Source organism: Pimephales promelas, chromosome 15 (genome assembly GCF_988280905.1).
Source record: "Pimephales promelas chromosome 15, fPimPro1.hap1.1, whole genome shotgun sequence".
Taxonomy (NCBI): Eukaryota; Metazoa; Chordata; class Actinopteri; order Cypriniformes; family Leuciscidae; genus Pimephales; species Pimephales promelas.
Window position 1 is genome coordinate 33,920,010 of NC_142783.1, and position 25,714 is coordinate 33,945,723.

General features: G+C 31.3%; 2 protein-coding genes across 2 annotated transcripts in view; both read right to left on the reverse strand.

The window, feature by feature from the left end:
• Nucleotides 1-1,406, reverse strand: part of tpo (thyroid peroxidase) — a 33,426-nt gene extending 32,020 nt beyond the window's left edge. Inside the window, exon 1 of the mRNA XM_089120582.1 lies at nt 1,239-1,406. The gene's annotated coding sequence lies outside the window, so the exon portion shown is untranslated. The remainder of the gene's footprint in view (nt 1-1,238) is intronic.
• A 2,200-nt stretch (nt 1,407-3,606) lies between these two features.
• Nucleotides 3,607-25,714, reverse strand: part of sntg2 (syntrophin, gamma 2) — a 66,488-nt gene continuing 44,380 nt past the window's right edge. Inside the window, exons 11-17 of the mRNA XM_039663102.2 lie at nt 23,327-23,365; nt 22,928-23,044; nt 20,625-20,696; nt 19,203-19,412; nt 7,650-7,742; nt 6,254-6,364; nt 3,607-4,377 (exon numbers count right to left, since the gene is read on the reverse strand). Of these exons, the coding sequence (XP_039519036.2) occupies nt 4,246-4,377; nt 6,254-6,364; nt 7,650-7,742; nt 19,203-19,412; nt 20,625-20,696; nt 22,928-23,044; nt 23,327-23,365 (774 nt within the window). The 3' untranslated portion in view covers nt 3,607-4,245. The remainder of the gene's footprint in view (nt 4,378-6,253; nt 6,365-7,649; nt 7,743-19,202; nt 19,413-20,624; nt 20,697-22,927; nt 23,045-23,326; nt 23,366-25,714) is intronic.

Consider the following 25,714-nt stretch of genomic DNA (forward strand, 5'->3'; position numbering starts at 1 on the left):
ATATTGTCAAAAAAGTTATTTTCTGCTCATATCAGCCATTTGCATAGCAACAATTAAACTTAGCACAATAAATACTATTATGCACATACACAATTGTTTCAACTTAAAAAGTTGGTGTTTTTTCTGCCTAAAATGTTAAGTTTAGTTAACTTGAATGTGAAGTTGTAGTCAGTGACGACTTGTATATTTGAGTTGACTAAACGTAAAATGTTAAGGCAGCATAAACATTTACTTTTTTTAACTTTAATAATCCAGACATTTCCTCACTGCTAAAAAATGTGCACAATTTGTTTAAAAAAAATTAATTAAACTAATATATTGGTGATACATCACTGTAACGTGCACACGTGTATATGAAGAGTTCAGATGCAAAAGCCTCTAAATGCCATTTGAAATTTTCTTCTTTAATGATGATTTTTGTCAAACTTGTATATTTAAGTTCAGTGATTTCACTTAAATAACAATTAATAGGTAATTATCATTGCCATTTAAGTGAAATCACTGAACTTAGATATACAAGCTTGATAAAAATTATCATTCTAGAAGAAAATTTCAAATGCCACTTATAGGCGCATCTGAACTCTTCATATATAGATTTAGATTTTTGAAAGAAGGACTCATTGAATTGATCATGATGTTTCATCACAATGTTACAAAAGATTCTATTTCAAATAAATGCTGTTTTTTAGAAGCTTCTGTCCATCAAAGTTTATATTCATGTATGAATCAGGGGGTTTCCACAGCACAGTTTTTAACATTGATAATATTCATAAATGTTTCTTGAGCATCAAATCATCATATTAGAGTGATTTCTGAAGGATCATGTGACTGAAGACTGGAGTAATAAGGCTAAAAATTCAGCTTTGATCACAGGAATAAATTACAGTTTAACATATTTTCACATAGAGAACAGCTATTTAAAATGATTATTTTACCTGTCTGATAAACCCGTAAATATATTTAACTGTTTTTATGATCAAATACATGCAGCCTTAGTGAGCAGAAGAGACGGCTTTCAGAAACATTAAATAAACTTACCAAGCTCAAACTTTAGAAAGGTTGTGTTGATCCACTAATAATGTTTTCAGGAAATCTTTCAGAAACTTAAACTACAAAAAAAAACAGCTATTTTAAATTGTAATCATATTTCACTGTATTTCTGATCAAATAAATGGCAAGCAGAAGAGTCTTCACTCTAAAATAAACATCTGTTTGATAATGATATCTCGAGTTCCTACCTCTGGTCTCTGCGAGGTTGTGTGTGTTTTTTCCAGTCGGCTGTGTTCACTCTCCCCTGTGTTCACGTCTGTACGGGGCTTTGCTCACTGACTGGACAGTCAAACTCGGCTGATTCCAACAAAACTCTTGCTTTTCAAGGCTCTGGCTTCACGAAGCGTGTCGCTGGAGTGGCCCTCTTTAAACACAACACAAGCTCATGTCAAGCATCTGTCAGGACTTGGAAATCATCATTATCTGCAAAAGCTTGACATTTCACAGCCTAAGTGGAATAGTTCACCTAAAACAGACCATTCGGTCATCATTTACAAACCGTATTTTCATTTTTGGCTGGAATATTCCAATAAATGACTCACGATCATCTCATTTTCAGAGAAATGTCCATCTGTGAACTCTTACTCAACAAATGATTTGAGCTGTGGACCTGATGCTTTTGGCATAACTCATTTGAATAGTCAATTCTGAAAGAAGATCTTTGGCTGGACAATGATCCATAATTAAATTAAGTCAAGTCATTAATCTAGATTAATAGCAAGGCTTCATTGGGAGTAACTGCACTAGATGATGTCCTAGTTTGTACTCTTAAGTATAATCATCTAAAAGGCTGTAAACAGATTTTAAATCATTCATTTATGAGAATCCATGTCACATTGCCTATAACAATATCACAAATATGTGATAGATTACAATTACTATGTCTGAACAATACACGAGTGCAGCAACACACACTGCCTCAATGCATTTTTTATGAGTTTTTTGAGTGCTTTCTAGGTGGTTTCTCCCTGCCATTTTGTTGAAATCACTAACAGTAAACAAAGGGCGGACATATTAGCGAACTAGTGTGGGCAAAATGGTGCATTATGTAACGTATTGTTTATTATAGCACAGTTGATTTCGCTGACTGGATTTGTTTTCGATGTAAACATGAGTGAGCAATATTAACATGCTTACCTTAGTAAACACCACTAATAACTGGTTCAAAACAGCTCAATGATGTTTAAACAGTTCTAATGTTCATGTTCAGAACAACACTTTCAGCGAATGGCGTCAATGACTCTTGACAGAAACAAAAACACCAGCTCATCTGACGTAAGTTCTTGGCTCCTGAAGCTCTTCATGCGATTCAAGAGCCCTACAGAGTGGACATCGAGGAATGACGTGTTTTCAACACGCCTTCGTCTCTCGACTCGAGATGTTTTCTCCTTCATCATCACTCGAGATGTGTTTTGAACTGACCCGAGCCGAGCGAGCGCTTCAGACGAGGCCTGTTGTTCTTCAGAGTCGGTTCACTGTCTGATTTATGAGGTTTTTGAAACACTATCACGCCATTTTTTTACAGAAGACACTTGCTTTCATAATTTCTAGACAATCACGCATTTTAAAACAACTTAAAGTCCGTTTATCGTCTATCAAAACTGCTGCATGTAGCCCATTTAATGTTCATGATTCAAAATTGCTAATTAAACGAACCGACAATGATTAATTCACCAAGTGTGTTGTGGTATAATGTTAATTATCCTTCACGTTCAATTTTTCTTCATGACTGATTGCATGTGTAAAAAATAATAGTCATTGTGAAATTAACGAATTATTCCCCCCTCATAATTATTTAAATATGTTACTTTGTTTGGGATTCATTTGACCCAGGCAAACAAACAAATGAATCATGTAATTTAGGCTCTATATAACAGTTGAAAAGATATAGTAATAAAAGTGAACGATATATAGTTCTATAATCAAATGTACTATATTTTCAGATTTATATCTCACCTGTTGAGGGTTATATAAATAAATGTAAAGTATTTTACCTTAAAAAAAGTATTTTAGATAGATAGATAGATAGATAGATAGATAGAGATAGATAGATAGATAGATAGATAGATAGATAGATAGATAGATAGATTTGTGTATTATTTAGTTAAATCACTGTAAAAATCACTGTTGGTTTAACTTTAAAAAATAAATAACCTGGTTGCCTTAAAAATTAAGTTCATTGAAATGGAAAAATTGAGTTAATACAATTATGATTTTATCATCAGAAACTCAAAATATTATTGTTATCTGAACTACAAAAATTAAAATAAATAACCTGGTTGCCTTAAAAAATTAAGTTAATTGAAATGGAAAAATTGAGTTAATACAATGATGATTTTATCATCAGAAACTCAAAATATTATTGTTATCTGAACTACAAAAATTATTCAAGTTGATTTGACAAAAGAAAAAATGTGATTACAAATCATGAAAATATTTTTTTACTATATATAGAGATATATTTACTTGTTTTTTTGTTATGTAGTATAGTAGCCTATATAAACATTTTTACATATAAACTTTTTCAGGAGCCACACAAGAATGATGCCGTATGGATCAGCAGTGAACTAATCATTCCTTTATTTGGAAAAGAACTGGAATAACATCAAACTAAATAGAACAGCAGATCAGGGACTTTGATTCTTAGAAAATCTCACTTCTCAAGGACAGTAGCTGGCAAGACCGTCTAATAACTGTTAATCAAACCACTACTTCATATTAACACATATCAAATCATTTCAACTTAGGCAGCTCTTTCATTCAAATGCAGAGAACCGTCAGAAATGACATTAAAATCATATATGACTTGCTATTATGCTTTGTGCTAAATTAGGAGGTTTGAGGCATCGAATAAAGAACAATAGGGCAAAAGAACACAAAGTCATATATCGGCTAAAGTTTGGTTGATTTTACAGCTGAAAGTTTCACCCGTTTTGCCCTGTAAAATTGTCAAATGCAGTTCATGCATCAACTTATAATGCCGTATATCAACATCTGCTTTGCTACATAATCAATATGAGTTCAGGTTAAGCACATGATTGATCGTATTAGTAAAGAAATCATAACTCAATGCATGTCAAAATATCATCTACTCAAAGTGTTCCTTAAACGTCGTTCTGAATTTAGAAGATTCGTACAAAAATAACAAGAACTAGATAGATATTGTGCATAAAATCGGAGGTTGTACAGATGTTTCTAGCTGTTGCACATGTACTTCTGCGTGAGACTTTGACTGTTGACGAAGACGGGATCCACCGTGGCCACTTTAGCGGCGATGAACGAGTGAATGCAATGAAGGACAGCCGTCAGATTCGCAAACTCCAGCTCCTGTTGGAAAACACAACGTCTCTCAGAAAAAAAAGGTACGAAAGCTGTCAATGGGGCTGTATCTTTTCAAAAGGTAAACTTTTGTCCATTTTAGGTAGTAATATGGACATTTAGGTGCTAATATGTGCATTTTAGTTGCTATCATGGACATTTTATGTACTATTATGTACATTTTAGGTGCTAATATGTGCATTTTAGAGGCTAAAGTGTACATTTTAGGTGCTAATATGGACATTTAGGTGATAATATGGACATTTAGGTGATAATATGTCTATTTTAGATGCTAATATGGACATCTAGGTGCTAATATGCCCATTTTAGGTGCTAATATGTGCATTTTACGTGCTAATATATAGATTTTAGGTGTTAGTATGTACATTTTAGGTGCTAGTATCTACCATTAAGGTACCAATATGCATCCTTTTGGTACAAAAGTGTACTATTTGAAAAGGTACCGCCACAGTGACAGCTTTTGTACCTTTTTTCTCGCCGATATCAATATATAACACATAACACAGAAGGCATCTATGCAAACGCTTCCACGCAATTCCCCATGTCAGCTTTCACATGAGAGTGCAGTTTTCTCTTTCAAGTCAACATCTGTCACGACAGAGCAATGGTTTATTAAATACAAAAGCACATGAAAGTCTTTTAGTAAACGTCCACCTTCAGCTTCATCTTTTTCCTGTGAAATCTGCACTGATTTTTATCAAGTAAACATAAGAATAACTGTTCCTGATATTTCAAGATCAATACTGGACTGAATCAACTTCGGTTTACTTGATTCATTTTACAGAAATACAATTATTACTAGTAAAAACTTTTATTTTTGATATCAAGAATTCAATTGTTACTAGCTGAAATGTCTATTCTTGATATCCACAACTGAATTGCTACTAACAATGATCATTTTTGATATCAATAATTCAATTTTTACTAGTGACAATGTTCATTTCTGATATCATGAATGTGATTGCTACTAGTAAGAAAGCCATTTTAGATATCTGAAATAATATTGATATCAGAAATACATTTTCAGATTTCAAAAATGAAAATTTTTACTAGTACCAATTGAATTGTTGATATTAAGAATAGACATTTCAACTAGTGACATTTTAATTATTGGTATCAGGAATTCGCATTTTTACTAGTAACACTGTAATTATTGATATCAAAAATGATATTTCTACTAGTAAAAAATCAATTCTTGATATCAACAATTTATTTTGAATGGCAGCCTATGGTGAAATTTCACTAGTGAAAATACAATTACAGATATCAGCAATTAAATTGTTGATATCAAGAATTCATATCCTGGAAATGAATAAAAGCTAAAACAGCTTGCCATAATAAAAATATTTTAAAACTAGAGCTTTAATCATAAATATAAGCATTTAAATATCATCTCATTACTGGCAGATACAGAGCGATGGCTGATATTTATGTGCATGTTATGTCAGTAGTCTGTTATAATGTTATAAAATCTCATTGATTTGCATATACTGTATATATCCCATTCAAAAATTCCATATAAATATCATATTTCATATTTTTGCTCAGTTTAAGTCTCATGATAAAATTTAACTGCTTTTCACCACCATATTATCACTGTATCATACTATATGAGCCATAAAAAAACTGATTTATCAAATTTGAAATTCAACAAAAAACACAGTTTCAATAAACGGTTCCATTTAAAAAAAAAAAAAGAATAGATTTTTTCCTGCATATTATTTTAGTTATTAAACTGAATCCTTTCTATTATGAACAGACTTCAAAACAGTATATATTTTAAACCCGATAAATATTATTAACATTATATTGTTATACAGCATAAATATATAAAACATATATTCACATATAAACACATTCTGACCTTCATTTCGATCTGTTTAGTCTCTGAATTCTGGAACAAAAGCTTCACTCGTGTCTTGCCGTCATCCGATGAACCCTTCAGCTGGGAGAATTTGTATTTCCAAATGGTTTTCTGAAGAAATATAGAAATATGCTGAATTTAGATAGATTTATAAACGGATTCATATATATATATATATATATATATATATATATATATATATATATATATATATATATATATATATATATATATATATTGTTAATTAACTTTAAAAATATCAAACATACTGATCAAAAGTGACAGAGATTTATAATAATACTACAAAATATTATATTTCAAATAAATGCTGTTCTTTTAGAACTTTATATTCATAAAAGAATCCTAAAATAAAACGTATGTACAAATAAAACGGTTTCTGTTTTCAACATTGATAATAATAATCATAAATGCATCAAATCATCATATTAGAGTGATTTCTGAATACTGGAGTAATGATGCTGAAAATACAGTTTTGATCACAGGAATAAATTACACTTTACTATATATTCACATAGAATAGCTTTTTTAAAATTATAATAATATTTCACAATATTACTGTTTTTACTGTATTTGTAATTAAATAAATGCCTTGGTGAGCATAAAAAAACACTATCTAAGCCTTTTAAACACAAAAATATCATAATGAATTAAATATGAACTGCATTTTAATAAATCTGAATCTTAGGGAGTGTCTTGTCATTGACCCGAACACTGAATGATGATTTATTAATGCTGGTTATGCTGATATTAGTCCACACATGAAGATTTCTCTTAAATAAAGTCCAGTTTACTGTTTTTTCTTCATCCTTGGCACAACAAAAAAGCTGCAATAATGACGACTGTGTGTGTGTGTGTGTGTGTGTGTGTGTGTGAGACACCAGAACCATCTGCTGTTCAGATACTGCTAATTAAACATTCAGAAAAATCTTCATGTTAAGACAACATGCAAACCATTGGGGAAAATCTGAATAATGCGCAGTGAAGATCTGTGTACAATAAAAGCAGAGTCGTTTATATATATATATATATATATATATATAAATATATAAATAAATAAATATCGATATAAACAAAAAATACATTTTCTTAAAATAAATTAAATAAATACATTTTTGTAAAAAAAATTACAAATTGATTTAAAAAATATTTTTTTTAAATAAATATATAAATAAATAAATACATTTTTGTAAAAATAAATTAATAAATTGATATACATAAACAAAAAATGTAAATAAATAAATAAAAATAATAATTTTAAAATATATAAACCGAGAAGCTTCTTACTAAAGTGCATGTGTAAGCAGCAGAACAGTGAAGAGCTGAAAATGAGTTCACTCCTGTCAGGATTCAGCTCAGGAAGGTTTGATTCCCTCACCTTAGAGATGCTCTCGGAGCAGGAGAAGCCCGACTCGAAGTCCACTGTGAAGCTCAGGATCTTCCCTCGACTGCTGCACATGTAGCTCTTCCACTGCGGACCAACAAAGGGAATATTTACACAAAACAACAGATGCAATTCATATTTAAATCGCTTCTCTAAAAAAAAACACTCTCAACGGTCCTGATCTCACATGCTTAATGTTCCCGGGAATGGCACAGGTACAGCTCAGTTGCCATGGAAACGGCCGCCCAACACTGCGCTTTTAATACAAAGAAGAAACTGAGAAGAACTTGTCTAAAAATCAATTTTCTAAAAGGGAAAAAGTCAATACCCAGCCTTGTGATAGTAGCATCTGATACTACAGTGCTGGAGTTGGGTAACTCGACTGACTCAGGATCTGTGAGTTAATGGACGGAAGCGCAGATCTGGATAAAGGCCTTGTGGAAATGTGTGTGAGAACCGGAGAGTCTCAGTGATTCGTATAATTAGATTCCTGGAAGTTTGTGTTTCTAGTCAATGTGATTATAGAGACGCATCAGTATTCACAAAACACAAAATCACATTATAGAAGCAGAAGATTGAGCGTTGAACATTTCAGCAGCTGGAAAAAATTTAACGGCTTTAAACATGGCTCATCAAAAAATATTAAAATTAAGAAAAATATTTCATTAAAAATAAATTATTTAACCCTTTGATGCGCAAGCTATGGATACCCCTTCTAATGCGCAACATGGGTCTAAAAAGACCCGTATTCATTTCCTATGGTATTTCAGTGATGGCTGAGTGTTTTCTTTGCTAATCTTTAAAATATATGTATTTTATCATTTCTTATTCCAGATATTCATTAAATATCTTTTTTTTTGATTTCCACAAATCATTGGGTTTATGTTTCCTTTCTTACTTTATAAACAAACACAGTTTTTGTATTTCTACATCAATTTTACATACATGGGTCTAAAAAGACCCGTATTCATTTCCTATGGTATTTAATGCATGGCTGGACTTTTCTTTTCTTTTTATCTTTTGAGATCAATTTATTTAAGCATTTAATATTCCATTATCTATAAATTTCATGATTTATAAATATTAAAAAAATATTTTTTTCAATTACCAAAAATATTTTTTTTTCATTTTTTTTCTAGGTTTTGTGTTACTATATCAAATGTACTTATCAAGCATAATAAAACAAAAGAATAAAGACAACATTTTGTTAAATTAATCATCTTAGAAGTAATTTAGACAACACATTTAACACTTGAAATGTTTATTTGCCACTTTGTCTCGCATAGCATTCACATATCACAGATAACTGATAACTGATAACACTGAAATTGAACTGTGGTGTAGTGTAACTGTATTGAATTGTGGTGAATGTGATCAAAGAAAAGAAAAGAAAACAGAAAAAATAAAAATCACACTGGTACAGCGGCATCTCAAATTGCCATCTTAGTGCTTACATGCCTCACACATGACAACTACATGTTTGTGCTCCTTGCACACAGGCCTGGTGCTCTGGGAACACCAGCTGCTGACTTTTCTGTCTTTAGCAAAGCTGGGCATCATTTCAATCATAGAATGATTTCAGTATAAGAATCATTTCAGCATATGAATGATTATGAACTGTTAGGCCTACTAAATGTAAATAAGCTTTAAAAAACAATCTTTTTTTTAGTGTATAGTTAACATTAGCTAGCTAGAATATGTCAACAGCTAGCTAGCTAATAGTATTGGACATGTTTCTCCTTCTCACAAGTAATTTCTCACTAGGTTTACAAGGTCAAGGTAACCATAGCCTAATATTGAGATATTATGTTGTAATCTTTTACAATATATAAAAAAAGTCTGTGGTTAAAATAAAATAAGATTAATAATAATTTTTGACCCATGTATGTAAAATTGATGTAGAAATAAAAAAAAAACCCTAACAAAATGATTTGTGGAAATTAAAAACAAGATATTTAATGAATACCTGCAAGAAATGATTAAAAAACATATTTTAAATTAAAGATTCAGCAAAGAAACACTCAGACATCACTGAAATAACATAGCAAATGAATATGGGTCATTTTAGACCCATGTATGTAAAATTGATGTAGAAATACAAAAACTGTGTTTGTTTATAAAGTAAGAAAGGAAACATAAACATAATGAGTTGTGGAAATCAAAAACAAGATATTTAATGAATACCTGGAATAAGAAATGATAAAAAAAACATATATTTTAAAGATTCAGCAAAGAAACACTCAGCCATCACTGAAATACCATAGGAAATGAATACGGGTCTTTTTAGACCCATGTATGTAAAATTGATGTAGAAATACAAAAACTGTGTTTGTTTATAAAGTAAGAAAGGAAACATAAACCCAATGATTTGTGGAAATCAAAAACAAGATATTTAATGAATACCTGGAATAACAAATGATAAAATACATATATTTTAAAGATTCAGCAAAGAAAACACTCAGCCATCACTGAAATACCATAGGAAATGAATACGGGTCTTTTTAGACCCATGTTGCGCATTAGAGGGGTTGCTATACAAAAACTATTTTTATTCAAAAAGTAAGAAAGGAAAAATAAAAATAAGGCTTTGTGATGATCAAAAACAAGTTAATTGAGGAATACCTGGAATACTGAATGATGAAATTAATTTCTTGCAAAGATATAGAAAATGAAAACTGAGTCGGGTCTATTTAGACCCATGTTGTGCATCAAAGGGTTAAATAAAAAATACTTAAATGTTTAAATCAATAAAACAAATAATGTAATTTAAATAAATAAATACAATAACACTATGTTATTAATTCTAATAAAATAAAATATTACAATTTTTAAAAATGTAAGACGAAAAAAAGTCGTGTCACTTTTTTGAAAAAATGCATAAATGTAAATTTTAAATGAATGATAACTCAATTGAGTAAATGTTTACATTAAAACTCAAAACACATCACAAAATAAATAAAACTATAAAGTGGATCAAGTCATCATTTTTATTCCAAATGAAATTATATCAAGCAGTTTAAGTACAATACATAATTGCTTGAGATTACAGAACTGATTAATAAGCAATATTAAGGCGATACACGGCAGGCAAAAACAGTTGTTGTTTTTTTTTCACTAATCACTGTTGAGATTTTGGGCTATTTGTATTCAATAACACTTGTAACACTTTCAGACTTGTGCTGAAAAAAAGTCAAAATACACATTTAGGTCTTTATTTTACTACACTTTGTCTTTTTGCTTGTGTAGATTTCGCCTAGATTCCTCAAAAGTTGGCATTCGTGTTCAAATAAGCGTCAAATAAGCGTCTATCGCGTCTAGACGTTTGAATTTTTCAACTTGCGCGGAAGACATTCGCGGCAAACGCGTCGCCCAATTCGCGTCATTCGCAACGCCCGGCGCGAATGATGCGTCTATTCGCGTCTTTGTATTGACTTTGTATGTAATCTACTCGCGCAAATAATTAAATTCGCGTTCGATGTGAACACACCATAAATCATCGCGCTGCTCCGTGATCGCGATCCGCACCGTCATCACACACACCGTTAGAAAGCGCTCTCCTCTTCAATGCTGTCGCATCCAAATATGGTCATTTCCTGTTTATCAGCAACCAATCATGAAAGTAAAACGGGCCATTGAAGTCGTAATGAGCAATCCCATAAAAAACTTTAAAGACCGTTTTCTCAAAATGAGTTTTTTAGTGAGGATTTTCCACTTCTGTAGCACCGCACCTAAATACACCAAACTTTACTCTATACTATATTGTGAAGGTTTGTTCAGAGGGATTTGTTGATATATCATTCTTGGCCTGATTTATATGACATTTAATGATTAAAAATAGGGCGGAAATCTATTTTTTAAGGCTATTGGCGGTGTTTTCTGATTTACAGTGTAACAAAACCTCAGAAAATGTCTTTTCATTGAATGTCTCAACAAAATGTAAACCTTGTTTTTTCATTTTGATTCGTCACTTCAAAATATACGCAAATTAGCACATATTTAATTAGATATAGCCTGATTAGCATATTTAAACATAAAATTACAAAAAACTCGCAATTCATTTATTTTCCCTCTTATTTATGCGAGTAATCAACTGGTAAAGTTTCATAGTGACACCTGCAAGCTATTTTTTTTTTTATCCTATTCACATGCAGTGTCTCGCCTTATGAACAAAAAACCATTAATAATGATCCACAACCCAAATTAAAATGTTAAAATCACAGCCGAGTCTCAGTCTGATTTGCACTTTCAAATCAAATCCTCAAAAAGAGAAACATCTGGGCTAAATATGCATAAAATGTAACAGATATATCCGCAGTATTACAGTGAAATCAATTAGGCAGGAGGAGGAGAGCGAGTTCTCCTGGACGCCGGCAGTGACATTTTGATTCTGCAACATCATCAAGCAATCTGTCGAGCCAGAGAAGAAGCCATTAATAATTCGTCAACAGCCCGGACTAATATGGAAGAAGGAGTATGGGAATTATTTGCACCAGCCGTGCCAGGATTTCTCTCGGGTCCTTGTTATTTTGTGCATTAAACTCTACCCTACAGCTCATTATGAGATCTAACTGAGCCCAACACACCGACCTCTGAATATGAGCCACAAGATGCACTGAAACTGAAAGTTTCCAAACTCCCTGTAATCTTCCTGCCGCCGTTTCGTCACAGGACCAACTCTTGATCCATCAACCAGACGGAGGCCGGTTGCTGACGGCACAGATGTGCGCTGGCCCTTTAAGAGGCGAATGAAATTCAGCTGCCGGAGAAAGCAAGCGGATTTGCAGTGCTTACTGTCGCCTCACGTAAGCGTCTGCTGTCACATGTAAAGCACAGAACACACGCCGCTAATTGGAGAGCTTCTCTAGAGGGATCTGAAATACACATAGTGAGGTTTGTCGAGGATTTCCTTGTCAAGTCGAGCGAAGAGTCATAACAGCACAATACAAACACTGCAAACCTGTCCTCTGCAGTCCCAAAGAACACGTGCAGAATTAGATTTAGCAACACGGTCAACCATGCAACGCTCTTCATGTTTTCGTAAATTAAAAAGACATGACAGACATGTGTTGTTGTGTTTGTTGATCGAACGAACTGCAGCAGACGCATCTCCAAAAACATCTGGACAGACATTGAAAAACACATTATTTGGGTGATTCATGTGCATCTCATAAGCATGCTCTAACCCAAACACTTCTATCCACACAATTTTACATCTGTAGATATCAGTAACCAGACAGTCAGTAATCAGTAACCAGACAGTTTCTGATCTCATTGACTTCCATAGTAGGAAAAAATATATACTATGGAAGTCAATGAGATCAGAAACCAGATGTCTGGTTACTGATATTCTTCTAAATATCAGAAAATCGGCTGAATGGATTTGAAAACGGTAAAACTCAACTGTTTAACTCTGGGGGGGTTGTAAAATGAGCCTATTTCCAAAAAAAAGTGGAGTACCCATTTAAAGCACTGTTTACAAGGTCACATGCACTCTCAGAAAAAAGGTACGAAAGCTGTCTCTGGGGCTGTACTTTTTCAAAAGGTAAACTTTTGTACCTAAAGGGTGCCTATTGGTACCTTAATGGTACATATTAGCACCTAAAATGTACATATCAACACTTAAAATGTACAAAATAGCACCGAAAATGAAATGTACATATCAACACTTAAAATGTACATATTAGCACCTAAAATGTGCATATTAGCACCTGAAATGTACATATCAACACTTAAAAAGTACAAAATAGCACCTAAAATGTACATATCAACACTTAAAATGTACAAAATAGTACCTAAAATGTACATATTAGTATCTGAAATGTACATATCAACACTTAAAATGTATATATTAGCACCTAAAATGTACATAATCAACACTTAAAATGTACAAAATAGCACCTAAAATGAAATGTACATATCAACACTTAAAATGTACATATTAGCACCTAAAATGTACATAATCAACACTTAAAATGTACAAAATAGTACCTAAAATGTACATATTAGTATCTGAAATGTACATATCAACACTTAAAATGTACAAAATAGTACCTAAAATGTACATATTAGTATCTGAAATGTACATATCAACACTTAAAATGTACATATATTAGCACCTAAAATGTACATAATAGTATCTGAAATGTACAGAACACTTAAAATGTACATATTAGCACCTAAAATGTACATAATCAACACTTAAAATGTACAAAATAGTACCTAAAATGTACATATTAGTATCTGAAATGTACATATCAACACTTAAAATGTACAAAATAGTACCTAAAATGTACATATTAGTATCTGAAATGTACATATCAACACTTAAAATTTACAAAATAGTACCTAAAATGTACATATTAGTATCTGAAATGTGCATATCAACACTTAAAATGTACAAAATAGCACCTAAAATGTACATATTAGTATCTGAAATGTACATATCAACACTTAAAATGTACATATTAGCACCTGAAATGTACATATCAACACTTAAAATGTACAAAATAGCACCTAAAATGTACATATTAGTATCTGAAATGTGCATATCAACACTTAAAATGTACAAAATAGCACCTAAAATGTACATATTAGTATCTGAAATGTACATATCAACACTTAAAATGTACATATTAGCACCTGAAATGTACATATCAACACTTAAAATGTACAAAATAGCACCTAAAATGTACATATTAGTATCTGAAATGTGCATATCAACACTTAAAATGTACATATTAGCACCTAAAATGTTCATAATCAACACTTAAAATGTACAAAATAGCACCTAAAATGTGCATATTAGTATCTGAAATGTGCATATCAACACTTAAAATGTACATATTAGCACCTAAAATGTTCATAATCAACACTTAAAATGTACAAAATAGCACCTAAAATGTGCATATTAGTATCTGAAATGTACATATCAACACTTAAAATGTACATATTAGCACCTAAAATGTACATAAACACCTAAAATGTACATATTTGTACCTAAAATGGACAAAAGTGTACCTTTTGAAAAGGTACAGCCCTAGTGACAGCTTTCGTACCTTTTTTCTGAGAGTGTGGGTTAAAAAAAAAACCTTAGCATTGAGCCTTATAATATATACTGTATACATTACATATAAATATAGTGCTGTCGATTGATCATCCTGGCTACAACAGTTTTGACGGTGTGAATAATGAGAAAGTCGGAATATCTCCTTTAATATCTGCTCTCTGAAAGAGCTCTACGGTCTTTATCCATCTCCAAAATGGATATTTTCAGTGGATTCGGTCAAGATTTTGCCTTAGGAGCAACTGTCCATTCATTTAAACCAGATCACGACTTCTAAACCCAGAGAAGTCGTGATCCTGGCTTCCCCACATGAATGCGCCATATTAAATGATTGTCAAATGGTTCCCGCAACAGTCCGTCCTGCGCTCAGGGGTTGAGCTGGTCCACAGCGTTCTGGATGGACAATCAGCGCAGTGTGACACACTGAAGGTCTTCTGTAAAGCCACGCTGATGAGTTTGGGAGCTTTGCATGTTGCCCTTTCTGTATCTCAGCATTGCAGTGATGGGAATCGTTTCTGACAGCTTCGTTGCTTTGTATTATTTATAAATGTCTGGTTAAGGGTACAGAATAATGCAGCTCAGGCTCAGGGCTGCTTTCTGACCCTCTTCTTAACAAACGGGGGAAAATGCACCAAGTGTTTGCTTCAAAATCCTTGAATAGACATTTACTACAACCCTGCTGAGATAAAAGACACGTTTTGATGGATTTAGTAGAAGATTTTTCAAATGACCTTAATGAGTCAAATTAGCTTGGATGGAATTATGAATGAATCGCCTGTGTTTCACGAATATGACCAATCGGTGCAATTTGCTGAAATAAAAATCAGTATGAAAAGTGTTCGCCGTTCTTAATGCAACGGGTCAATAAATCAAAAAATTAAAAACTGTTAGTTGTGTGGTGGGAAGAAACGTCGTATATTACACATTTATGCATATGATTATTTCAAGCATGGTCTATGCAACGTCAAGGTCAGGGGTTCGATTTCCTGTTAAATGCAATGCTAAAAGCATCTGCCAAATGCGTTCCTGTAAATGTCCATTTTTTGCCACATAACATCAGAGTTAATATCAAGAGATATGGAAGACAGAAATCTGTGGCTTGTGTGCGCAAGAGATGTGCTGTGATTTCCAAAGACGTTTTTTCAAATAATTTTAGATAAATATAAGAACTTAAATGTGTGTAAACCATTTGCTATCATGTTAAATTGATAGGTTGAGGAACGCCAACTTCCTGTTAGCACACTTTCGCTTACAATTTAGAAGAATCAATCAACCAGCAAACCGCCAAAATAAAAGCTCTAAGCAAGATCATTACAGTTAACTAAAACTAAAGCAATAAAAAATTAGATTTGTTGAAAATAACTTTTATTTCAGCAAATTTCAGCAAAATTCTAATTTTATTTTATTTCAGCTTGAAAACTAAAACTGAAATAAATATTAATAAAAACTAATACTATAAATGGCAAAAACAAACAAACTTCTTTAATTGAAAATATAAAATTACTAAAATGAAAATACAAATATATATAAAAAAAAGAATAACTGAAATTTAAAATTTTAATATCTCAGTGACACTAAAATGGCTCAGTGGTTTAATGTTTAGAAAACGTTACAGAAATTAAGACTTATATATTATTATTGTAATTTTCAGCAGTACAATAAAAGATAGTAATTTTTTATAAAATAGTATTTTTTTTTTACAATAGTATTATTACAATATATTTGCAATACATATTATAATATATTTATTGATTATATGTTAATGACAATAAACAGTTGTTTTTATTTAATACTAATGGCCATAATGAATTTGTCAAAAAACTAATTAATAAAATAAAATATATATAAAAATATAAATATATAATGTAAATATATAAAACAAAATTATATATATATATATTATATTGTTGTTTTTGTTTTATATATATTTATATTATATATTTATATTTCATATATATATATATATATATATTTATTTATTTTTTTATATTTTTATATATATATATATATATATATATTTTTTTTTTTTTTACTCTGTTCACTTTATGGTGTGAACATCCAAATTTTTCACAAATTGTTCAGCCCTAAAAGGACGGTTCACACTCAAATAAAACTCTTAATTAATTTTAATTTCTATGCAGATGCAATCCCCAACAAAATCATCCCTATCATTCTAGAACTCAATTCATTACACTACATATTGTAGAAAAACAAAATATCACAATGTCAGTTTTTTCCCAATATTGTGCAGCCAAAGGTCAAACTCATCACATTCCCCATCGCGAGCAATACAGCACAGAGTCAGACTCATGTTGGGCTTTCCAAGGACACGAAAACGCCATTCGCAATAATCGCCCTCAGAATGAAGATCAACCGGACACATGTAGTAAATTTGTCTGTCAGACCTCGGCAGCGTGTCATGATGGGCCATGGAGCGTTTGCTATTAGACCTTTACTCCCTCAATTAGCCTCAAATGAAACGTTAGCGTAGCGTTGGATGAGGATTTTGATGTCTGGCATGGAATATGATATGCAGTTTATCCAGAGAGCCACTAATCTGCTCCACTAAGCCAAAGTTTGAGCGAATCAGCGCTGATTAAACACTGCGGAGAGACCAACACGCCGCTGGCAGAGAAATAAACCCGCATAATGCTCATGAGCCATAAATAAACACCCGTAGTAATTCACACACTTGCGTGCAATGGCTTCGTTCGGAGAGAAACTCGTAAAGTGGTGCTCTGAGTTTGACCCCGGGTGGTATTTAAGATGAGGCAAAGTCTCCGGAGCTGCAGAGTCTTAAGTCCCCTTCATCCCATGAACTTATGTTAGCATATACTTCATAATAGCTGCCCTGCAGGAGTTGATGGCGACACCAGAGATGCGCCAGACTTATGTATAGTGAAGGTAATTTAACGGCTCAATGAGGAGAGGTCTCACAGAAAAGAGTCTTCAGAGGAATTTAATTAAAGCAGTAATAACATTTGAAACGCACAAATCCGACACACACACACACACACACACACACACGTGCTCCTGATCTCGCATGCATTGCTGACAGATGCAGAAATCAACGCTTCACTTGTCATATACCGCTTTCTTTGTGTTTAATCTTGTGAAGAGACATTTTAACGCCATAATACTGATGGACGGGGTTTATATTTTAAATTAAAAAACGCTCACATTACCGTAATGCAAAAAAAGTTCCCGTGAAAATCATAGCATTGATGAAAATCGATCTGTAGTGAGACAATAATTCTTTCAAATTCAATAGTACCGTGCCTGAACAGGATGATTTTTATTCCCGTATTACAATAATAAGAATAAAGCAACAACAAAACACTTTAAATTGACATTTTATGAGTTTTCCTCCCATAGATCCTATTTTTACGAAAAAGCTTAAGCAGTAAGACGGTGATATTAAAACTTAGATACACCTTATTGAACATGCAATGCGCTATTGCACGTGAAGCGTTTTATAATGGTTTATTATGGGTGTCGTTCATAATCTGATTGCATAATCCGAGTCATTTGGTTCATTCAACGAACGAAACGAACAAAATGACTCGGAAAAAGATTCGTTCACTTTGATGAACGAGTTCGAGCAGGAGAGTCACACAGAACAGAGCAAGGCGAGCATTTGAGCTTATAAAACGTAAACCTTTGTTATTTATTTATTAAATGAGCGATCGTTTCGCTTGATAAGACCCTTATTCGTCGTCTGGAATCGTTTAAAGCCCTTTGAACAGTTTGCACTGAAACTCTCTTTTGGACCTTGAACCGTTTGGTTCCCATTAAAGTCCATTATATGGAATTCAGACCTTTCTGACAATATGTGTTTTGTCAAGATAAGAAAAGGTTTTGATCATAAATTATGAAAGATGATGCCCAAAAGGGTAGGGGCCTAATAAAAAAAAAATACAGTTTCTATGGTAACGCAACGTCCAATTTCAAAACGGTTTTCACAGGATGAATTCTGAGTTTGTAAGCTTTCAAATGATACCTAATTTATGATAACTACTAATGTGATATAATAATAATAATAAAAAAATTATATTTATATGTATAATATATTATACTTTTTAGAGGACTTCTTACCTCACTTTTTAAAATATAATTGTATCTTTTTTTATAGACAAATACTAATTATGTTTTATTATGAACATTTAGCACTAAAAAACAAAGTTTCAATTATTAAAAGTGTGTGCGTCGACTTTTTGTGACAAAGGTCAGAAACTCCTGTAATGACGTCGATTTTTTGAGGCGCACTCTTGTCATAAATTCATATATTACTGTTCATTCACAATTTGTAAGAAAAAACAGTGCTAAAATATCTATTTAGGAGTCTTAGACCTTTCCAACGATATATAGTTTGTCATGACTAGATTAGGATTTAATAGTAATATAGTGAAGTAAATTTAGATTTTAGACAGTTAAGCCGCTCCATAAAAACGTGTGTGTTTTGGTGCAGTTGTGTCCGGACTCACCCGTACTCTCTGCACCTCCATGAACACGGCTCTCTGAAAGGCTTTCTCCCACAGCACCAGGTCTGAGCCCAGCTCGACGCTGAAGCAGAAGCTCTGGCCGTGTCCCACGAGCACACTGAAGCAGAAGGGTTCACTGTCCCGCAGCTCCCCGTCCTGCTGGAGCCCCATATAAAACTTGGTCTGTATCCAGCAGTCTTCGGCTATCCATAGCTAGACCGCAAAATCAAAAGTCAAGGCAAATGTGAAGCAGATAAATCAGAGGTTTCTTTTCTTTTCACACACAGAATCCTTGGTTAAATGAAAAATAGGAATATATCCACTTCTATTCAAAGTTTTGAATTGGTGTGAAGACTCATTTTCATTTATTTGATCAAAAATACAGTATTATTACAATGGTAACACTTTGCCATAAGGTTCATTAGTTTAGTTAACATTAGCTAAGAATGAACAATACTTCTTCATTATTTGTTAATTACAACATTTATTAACTTTATTAAAATCTTGTAAATGCACTAACATGAACAAACAATGAACAGCTGGATTTGTATTAACTAACACAAACATTAACAAATGTATTGCTCATGGTTAGTTCATGTTATTAATACATTAACCCTTTTCAGCCACTATGGGGTATTTTTGAGTCTTAATTTGGCCATAACTTTTTCCTTGATTCAGCAAATGGGATGATTTTTGGTGACAAATCTTATTTTGACACATATTTTGGGAAAATGCTTTGCAATTTTTCAGTACACTCTGGGCAAATTCACTACCCTTTCGTTACTTTAAACTGCTGGAAAAATGTATCAGATAAATATATATATATATATATATATATATTTTTTTTTTTTTTTTTTGGCATAAATCTATTAATCAACCTCAGTACTGATCAAAACTATGTTAAAAAAAAAATCAGGATTTTAACTCTTTAATTGCCAAATTCATAAATAATGTCACTGATTTAGGGGGAAAAACTTTCTTTCTTTGACATATTTTCAATACAAAATATGATTGTGGACTGGATTTTTTTACTTGGAAATGTCAAATATTAGAAACAACATTGGTTTTGATGCATTGTTAGTTTTTGTGCACCATCAGATTTGAACTTTTTCTCCTTGATGTTTTTGCTCCATTGACTTCCATTCTAACCACATTTTTTGATTGCAAAGCCATGATGCCATATAATCATGCATATTTGATTGTTGGTGGTTTTCCCTGTTGAGAAGAGGTAAAATTTGTATTTTTTACTGTTGATAACCAGGTGGCACCATTTCTGGCTTTTACATGGAGTCATATGGAGTATAATAGCATATTCAAGTGTGTGTGTGTGTGTGTGTGTGTGTAGGAAAGTACATTGTTCACTTTAACCGACAAACAAAAGACACTCAGAGCAACTGGCATCCATTGATAAATGTGTGTTTGTACCTTATGGACCTTAAAGAGAACCTCACAGAGGTGAAAACTAGCCTCTGCTTGAGCCCAGTCCGACACCAGGACCTGATAGAGACACACAGACACACATCATGCCGTTACATAACAACACATCCATCAAGCCTTCAATACTGTTCACTAACAGCCAAAGTCACACACTCCAGTCTGTTCATTTCCACATGAGACACTGATTCACCAATTGGTTCACTGGTCATCTTAGCAGTTGTCTTGTTTTTCGCCTTCAGAATTAATTCCAACGCCGGCATTTCCATTAAAATTCATGTGCATTAAAAAGTTTGAAGTAATTACCTCTTCATGACCTAGAGAGACATAACGCTTATTTAACAGTCTGTTCTCTCCGTGCACCACACACACACACACACGTAAATCTGAAACATAATGAGATGCTAATGAACTTGCTGAATGCCTCTCTTGGCTTTGAGGCATGTTAAATGCTATGTTTCCTTGCAATTCGCCCTTTAATAATTCAGTAATGCACATTTAGCACAGAAATATCAGCACTGTGTTATTTTGGTCACAAAATTTATCAAAACCACTTACAATAACACTAATGCACCAATGACAGAGTCCCGTAGAGGACGTTGAAGCTAAACATCACATTGCATTAGGAAGTGCAGACGGTAAAACAGTGCCAACACAAAGTACAGGGTTGTATTTCATAACTGATGAAACTGGTGTCTTCAGGCTTAATGGCAAAGATGAAACATTTGTCACAAATAACGTATGTGTGCGAGGCCACCGCGGTAATGGCTTTTCCTCGCCACAGTCCATTAGAAAGTAATAGATTGATTATATATAATTATAATGTATGTCCCGAGTCTGAGACCACCAAAGGACAGGTAATATTGTCATATTGTGGAAGATAGGACACTGAATATGATCCTGCTATTGTACATGGACTGTTTTTGGAGTATATAATTCAGCAGTGTTTCACATGTTATGTATTATGTAAGATGATAATATAATATAATATAATATAATATAATATAATATAATATAATATAATATAATATAATATAATATAATATAATATAATATAATATAATATAATATAATATGTGAGCTTTAGTGGTACCCAAGTTTTTTTAATAATATTTTTTAACTCATATTATATAATATTCAATTCAATATTAGCATGGATTATATTTTTCTTTATTTAATATTTATCACCAATTACAACTATGGTGAAATTACCAGCTTTTTATTTTTTTAGTGAATTACTTTAAAATTATTTAAAAAATATATACATAAATAAGACTAATATTATTATTCTGTTTATATATCATATGTGAATAGCCTGACACAACAATATTACTTAGCTCAACTATATAATATAATATAATATAATATAACATGTGAGCTGTAGTGGTACCCAAGTTTTTTTTAATATTTTTTAACTCATATTATATAATATTAAATTCAATATTAGCATGGATTATATTTTTCTTTATTTAATATTTATCACCAATTACAACTATGGTGAAATTACCAGCTTTTTATTTTTTTAGTGAATTACTTTAAAATTATTTTAAAAATATATACATAAATACTTACTAATATTATTATTCTATGTTTATATATCATATGAATAGCCTGACACAACAATATTACTTAGCTCAACTATATAATATAATATAATATAATATAATATATTATAATATAATATAATATAATATGTGAGCTGTAGTGGCACCCAAGTTTTTTTTAAATAATATTTTTAACTCATATTATATAATATTCAATTCAACATTATCATGGATTATATTTTTCTTTATTTCATATTTATCACCAATTACAACTATGGTGAAATTTTTATTTTTTTAGTGAATTACTTTACAATTATTTTAAAAATATATACATAAATACTACTACTACTATTATTGTATGTTTATATATCATGTGTGAATAGCCTAACAATATTACTTAGCTCAACTATATAATATAATATAATATAATATGTGAGCTGTAGTGGTACCCAAGTTTTTTTTATAATATTTTTTAACTCATATTATATGATATTCAGTTCAATATTATCACGTATATTATCAATATCACATTATATTTTTCATTATTTAATATTTATCACTAATTACAACTATAATGAAATTACTGGATATTGATCATTTAATAATTAACTTTGAAATTATATATATACACAATTTAAATTATATATTAGTATTATATATAATTTATATATACAAACTGATATAACCTAGTGGTTACACTTATATATTCAGTATAAAAGTATATATAATGCAGTACAGGCATAGACTTACAGGAGGACTCCTGAAGATGTGGAGAGACGATCCCCTCAGCGCCAGAACCCTGCAGGTGTGTGTGGACTCAGAGTCGCCGGCCTGGACCTGCTCACACACCCAACCCATGTGGACAATCTGCAGGAGAAAAGCAATCCCACTCAACACACGGACCCCAGCGTCAGCACACTCTGCCAGTATTGGATTTCTCCTGAGTAAATACGACTGGATTACTCTCTGCTGCTTATGAATTACTAATCAAAATGCAACAAAGAGCCAGAGGTCATTACACGATCGCAGTGAGATGTGTTATTGTCATGATTATGACAGATTCTGAGGCTGCAAAAGAACTGGTACAATAAAGATAATTACTTTCTATCCTTGGATTTAGAGGAATATGTCATAGTAGAAATGAGCTACCTGATCATCAGGAGAACTGAACGCATTCGCCGCCTTCATCTGAAACACATGAAAACATTTCACAATCAATGATCGGAGATTTATTATTATTATATATTTATCACCAATTACAACTATGGTGAAATTACCAGCTATAATATAATAATAATATAATATAATATAATATAATATAATATAATATAATATAATATAATATAATATAATATAATATAATAGTAAATGAGCTGTACTGGTACCTAAGTTTTTTAATATTATTTTTTAACTCATATTATATAATATTCAATTCAACATTATCAAGGATTATATTTTTCTTTATTTAATATTTATCACCAATTACAACTATGGTGAAATTACCAGCTTTTTATTTTTTTTTTGTGAAAAAATCTACAATTATTTTAAAAAATATATACATAAATACTACTAATATTATTATTCTATGTTTATATATCATATGTGAATTGCCTGACGCAGCAATATTATTTAGCTTAACTATAATATAATATAATATAATATAATATAATATAATATAATATAATATAATATAATATAATATAATATAATTATAATATAATATAATATAATATAATATAATAGTATATGAGCTATAGTGGTACCTAAGTTTTTTAATAATAATTTTTAACTCATATGATATTCAGCTCAATATATATTATCATGGATTATATTTTTTATTATTTAATATTCATCACTAATTACAACTATAATGAAATTACTGGCTATTTATTATTTAATAATTAACTTTGAAATATATATATATATATATATATATATTTCAAAGTTAATTATTTAAATTGTGTGTATGTATATATATATATATATATATATATATATATATATATATATATATACACAATTTAAATGATATATATTAGTATTATATATAATTTATATATACAGACTGATATAACCTAGTGGTTACACTTATATATTTAGTACAAAAGTATATATAATGCAGTAATAATGCATGTTCTTATGACTAAATCTTATGAACATGCATTACACTTGTTAAAGGTAAACCATGAATAGGCAAGTATTATTATTAATTGACATTGTTAAAGCAAGCACAGACCTATAATGCATTAAAACATATATAACACCCACATAATGCATTATAGAATCAGGTAAGAATGTATTTGAAGTTCATGAAGTGTCTGCTATCTCTGTAAATAAGTCCCTCTCGTCAGCGGTGACTGACGGTATATTGGCTAGCAGTGAAGTCGACTTATCAGCCAATAATGCGCTGGCGGGTCAGAATGTGTCAAACAACACTCATCTCCCATCATCCTCGCTGCTCATGCATGTGTCACACGCTCTATTTATAGGTTATAGGTCACCACAATAACACTTCCGCTTCCCTCTCACACACACAATCAGCTGTTAATTGAACGTTTAGCAATCAGTCTCTGTCTCCATCATTAGGTGACGTAAGACAGGCAGCTGTGTGTGTGTGTGTGTGTGTGACAGTCTTCTAGAAGAAGCCACTGGATCATCAGCACTCTCATTAACACAACGCACAGGAAATGAGATCGTTAGGCAAGATTCTTGGCAAGAGGTTGGTTGTGAGAGCAACATTATGGCTTATGAATTTCATCCAAGAGTCTGGATTAACCCAATAGACCTTTATGGTGCTTTTTATGGTGCATTATTAGTAAAAGTTTTTGGATCTCACCAACAATATCGACAAATATCCAGTTAAATAACCAACTACTTATAGTATAATATAATACTCAATCATATATCATTTTAATAATATACTACTACAACATTTATTATATTATCAGTTCATATTGAATTAAATGTAATTAACTTAACTCAAAAACTAATCTACTAATCTATTCTATTAGATAAGGCTACATTGCATTATAAATCATGAGTGATACATATATATAATTGTATGATTTATTTTATATAAATGATAAAAAAATATATATTTAGTTATGCAATAATAATATATTATATGCATAATGGCATTAGCTTAAATAATGGCTTAATTGTCCAAACAATAACAAAATGAAAGTCAATAAATTAATAGTATGCATGAAGAAAATGATGCCTTTTAAAAAAATAAAAAATAAATAATACTTATTATATTTTTTTATTTATAATAAATACATAAAAAATATAGTAAATTCTGTATTGTTTTATTATTTTATAATTATTATTTTCTTTTATTATTTTTAATAATAAACATACTAATAATAATAGAAATTGTATTTTTTTATTGTAAAGTACTCCTGTGGAGTGTATAACTTTAAGCATCCATTTATATTTACTTATAAAAAATAATTGCTTCTGTTTTCACTCAGTTTGACTAAAATAAAGCAAAAAACAGAGAAATAAATTTAACAAAATATCCTAAAACACATTGTT